Here is a 2,702-nt window from a genome sequence, read left to right on the forward strand (position 1 = left end):
ACCAATATAAATGCATGAGACATCCCTCCTCCCTTATTAGACCAATGAATTTACACTCTCTCTAATCTATATTAATATATGCATATGTTCCTTTATTTGTGTATGATTCAAAGAAAGGACATTCCTTACATGGAAATCTGCCCTTGCTTTTTAAGTGGTCTAATTAGGGTTTATTAAGAATGTGCAGATATACACACTAACTCTAACTCTAACTCTTAGAGAAGTGTGTGATCTGACTTATCAATCTAACTTTTATTCTTTTTAAAAATTAAAATCATGGGGGTAGAGTAGGCTAGGCTAGGTGTAGACTGCAGTCAAAGGGAAGCAGTAGAATCCAACATTGATCAATCAGTCTCTTTAGCTTATTATATAGGGAGTTAGAGCTAGAGCTAGACTGATTCAACTTAATCATCATATGCAGTGCTAATGGTGAAAATGGAGGACCACATAACTAATAAAGTACATTTTATCTGGAAAAATATATTTAGATTAGGATAGTCTTTTTTTGGAGTGCTATAATTAGTTGTGAAACAAGGGACACATGAAAATATATGGATTTGTGGGTTTGTGGGGACAACTTCAGGTTGTTAACCTGAAATCCACCCAGGTTAAAAACTCTCTCTCTCTCTGGTGCTGTAATGTCAAGCTGAAAAGAAAGGTGTCTATCTCTGTACAAGTTGAAGCTACCAAAACTTAAAACATTTTAGTCTTTCTTGTCAATCTTGAGAGAGACACCCTTCAACACTGCTTTGATTTGATATGGTGTCTCTCCCTTTCACACGTGTGCCTGCCTGCCTGAACTGAATCCATCAATAAAAAAGGCTCTATTCTCTCTCTCTCTCTCTCTCAATTCAAATAATAAAAAGAAGAAGCAGCATTGTCATCTTTTTTTCTACCTCCTCTCCTTCCCTTGGGCTTCTCCACTCCATCAATACATATACATACATCAGCTTTTGCTTGGTTATCTTTGGTTTCAGAGAAAGAGGAAATGCTATCTAAAAACAATTGAAATGTCTTCTTCTTCTTCTGCTGACATTGCTTCTCTTTCTCTTACTCACAACTATAGATCATCATCGTCTGTAATGGAAAATGGAGGTACACCCAGCTTCAGTTTCTCTTTAATAGGGAATAAGGGGAGTTGTGATTGCAGCGATAATGAGATTATAAACCCTAACAAAGAAACCGACACCGGCCACTCTAAACTCTGTGCAAGGGGACATTGGAGACCTGCTGAAGATGCCAAGCTTAAACAACTTGTCGCTCTTTATGGCCCTCAAAACTGGAACCTTATAGCCGACAAGTTAGAGGGAAGATCAGGTAATTTACCATATTTTTCATTTTGGTTTCCATTCCATTGGCCTCCTTAATTAGGTTATTTGTTTAAGGTAAGAGCTGTAGACTAAGATGGTTCAACCAGTTGGATCCAAGGATAAATAGAAGAGCATTCAGTGAGGAGGAAGAAGAAAGGTTAATGCAAGCTCACAGATTGTATGGGAACAAATGGGCTATGATAGCTCGACTTTTTCCTGGAAGAACTGATAATGCGGTTAAGAATCATTGGCATGTTATAATGGCTAGAAAATATAGAGAACAATCTAGTGCTTATAGGAGAAGGAAGCTAGCACCATACTGTCTCATTGGAGGAGAGCCTGCTCCTGCTCCTGCTTACGATTTCTTCCCTGGTATATATGCTACCAACACCTACTGCTACTGCTATGTCTTTCTTTGAATGCATAATTAGTGTTGTATATGTTTTCAGGTGGGAAGCAGACTACATCTTGGGATGAACCCCACATTAATTCTGGTTTCCTTGTTCACCAGAATCACAACACATCATTCATAATGGCAACTCCAACTCCAACAACAAGAGCAATGCCTCATGTTTCAAGCACAAGCACTACTGAACCTGAAGCTTCCTCTTCATCACCTGCTTCTGCTGAGACCACACCATTGGCATTGATTGACTTTCTCGGAGTAGGAGCCACTTGAACTTACAAACTTTTAATTACTGTTTCATTAGGAGGCTGTTTTAATTAATCGGAGGATCATGTCCATCTTCCAATAGAATAGAAGAAGAAGAAGAAGAGGTCAAAGAGAAGGACATTTTGTAATTAAATTTGTTTCAGTTCATCTGTTGATGTCATGTCATCTCTTTAATTTCTTATCTTTTATCTTTTGAGGAAAGGAAAAGAAATTAACTTTGATTATTATTATTATTATCATTTGCTGCTGCTGCTTAATTCAATTGGACTGCAGAAATTCAGGAAACAGAAAGAAAGAAAGAAAGAAAGAAAGAGGCTTTTTTTCCATTTTCCAAAGGGGGAATGGCATAGCATTCATGGGGGCATTTCACTTCAGAATCTTGGTACCCACGTGGATTTTAGCTGTTTGGAATTTATATATATTTAGCTCTGTTTGGGAGAGTAGCAGGCTGTATATATATAGCCCTCCGCACTGTCACACTCTCTTCTCTACTGTTGTCTTCTTTCTACACGCCAACCGACACTCTTCTTCTAATCTCCTTTTTTTAAAATGGGCTCAATGCATCTATACTCATTTCTTCTTACCCAAAATCATCACAATATTTCTCTAATTATATATTTTCCTATTTTACTAAAAAAAAAAAAACACTTTATAGAAGTTCCTTACTTTATAAGGATTAGGTATCTTCATTCTAGTTAAATTCCAATCTGGGTCTTGTT

The 2,702-nt window shown here is 37.2% G+C and overlaps 1 protein-coding gene across 1 annotated transcript; it reads left to right on the top strand.

Moving 5' to 3' along the window:
- Window positions 1–633: 633 nt before the first annotated feature.
- LOC136220528 (transcription factor MYB117-like) lies at window positions 634–2,094 on the top strand. Its single transcript, XM_066008344.1, has 3 exons — window positions 634–1,317; window positions 1,386–1,682; window positions 1,760–2,094. The coding sequence occupies exons 1-3, from the start codon at window positions 1,011–1,013 to the stop codon at window positions 1,987–1,989; spliced, it is 834 nt and encodes a 277-aa protein (XP_065864416.1). The 5' UTR covers window positions 634–1,010; the 3' UTR covers window positions 1,990–2,094.
- The last annotated feature ends 608 nt before the right edge of the window (window positions 2,095–2,702 follow it).

This window comes from Euphorbia lathyris, chromosome 2, assembly GCF_963576675.1.
Source record: "Euphorbia lathyris chromosome 2, ddEupLath1.1, whole genome shotgun sequence".
In the NCBI taxonomy this organism is placed as follows: Eukaryota; Viridiplantae; Streptophyta; class Magnoliopsida; order Malpighiales; family Euphorbiaceae; genus Euphorbia; species Euphorbia lathyris.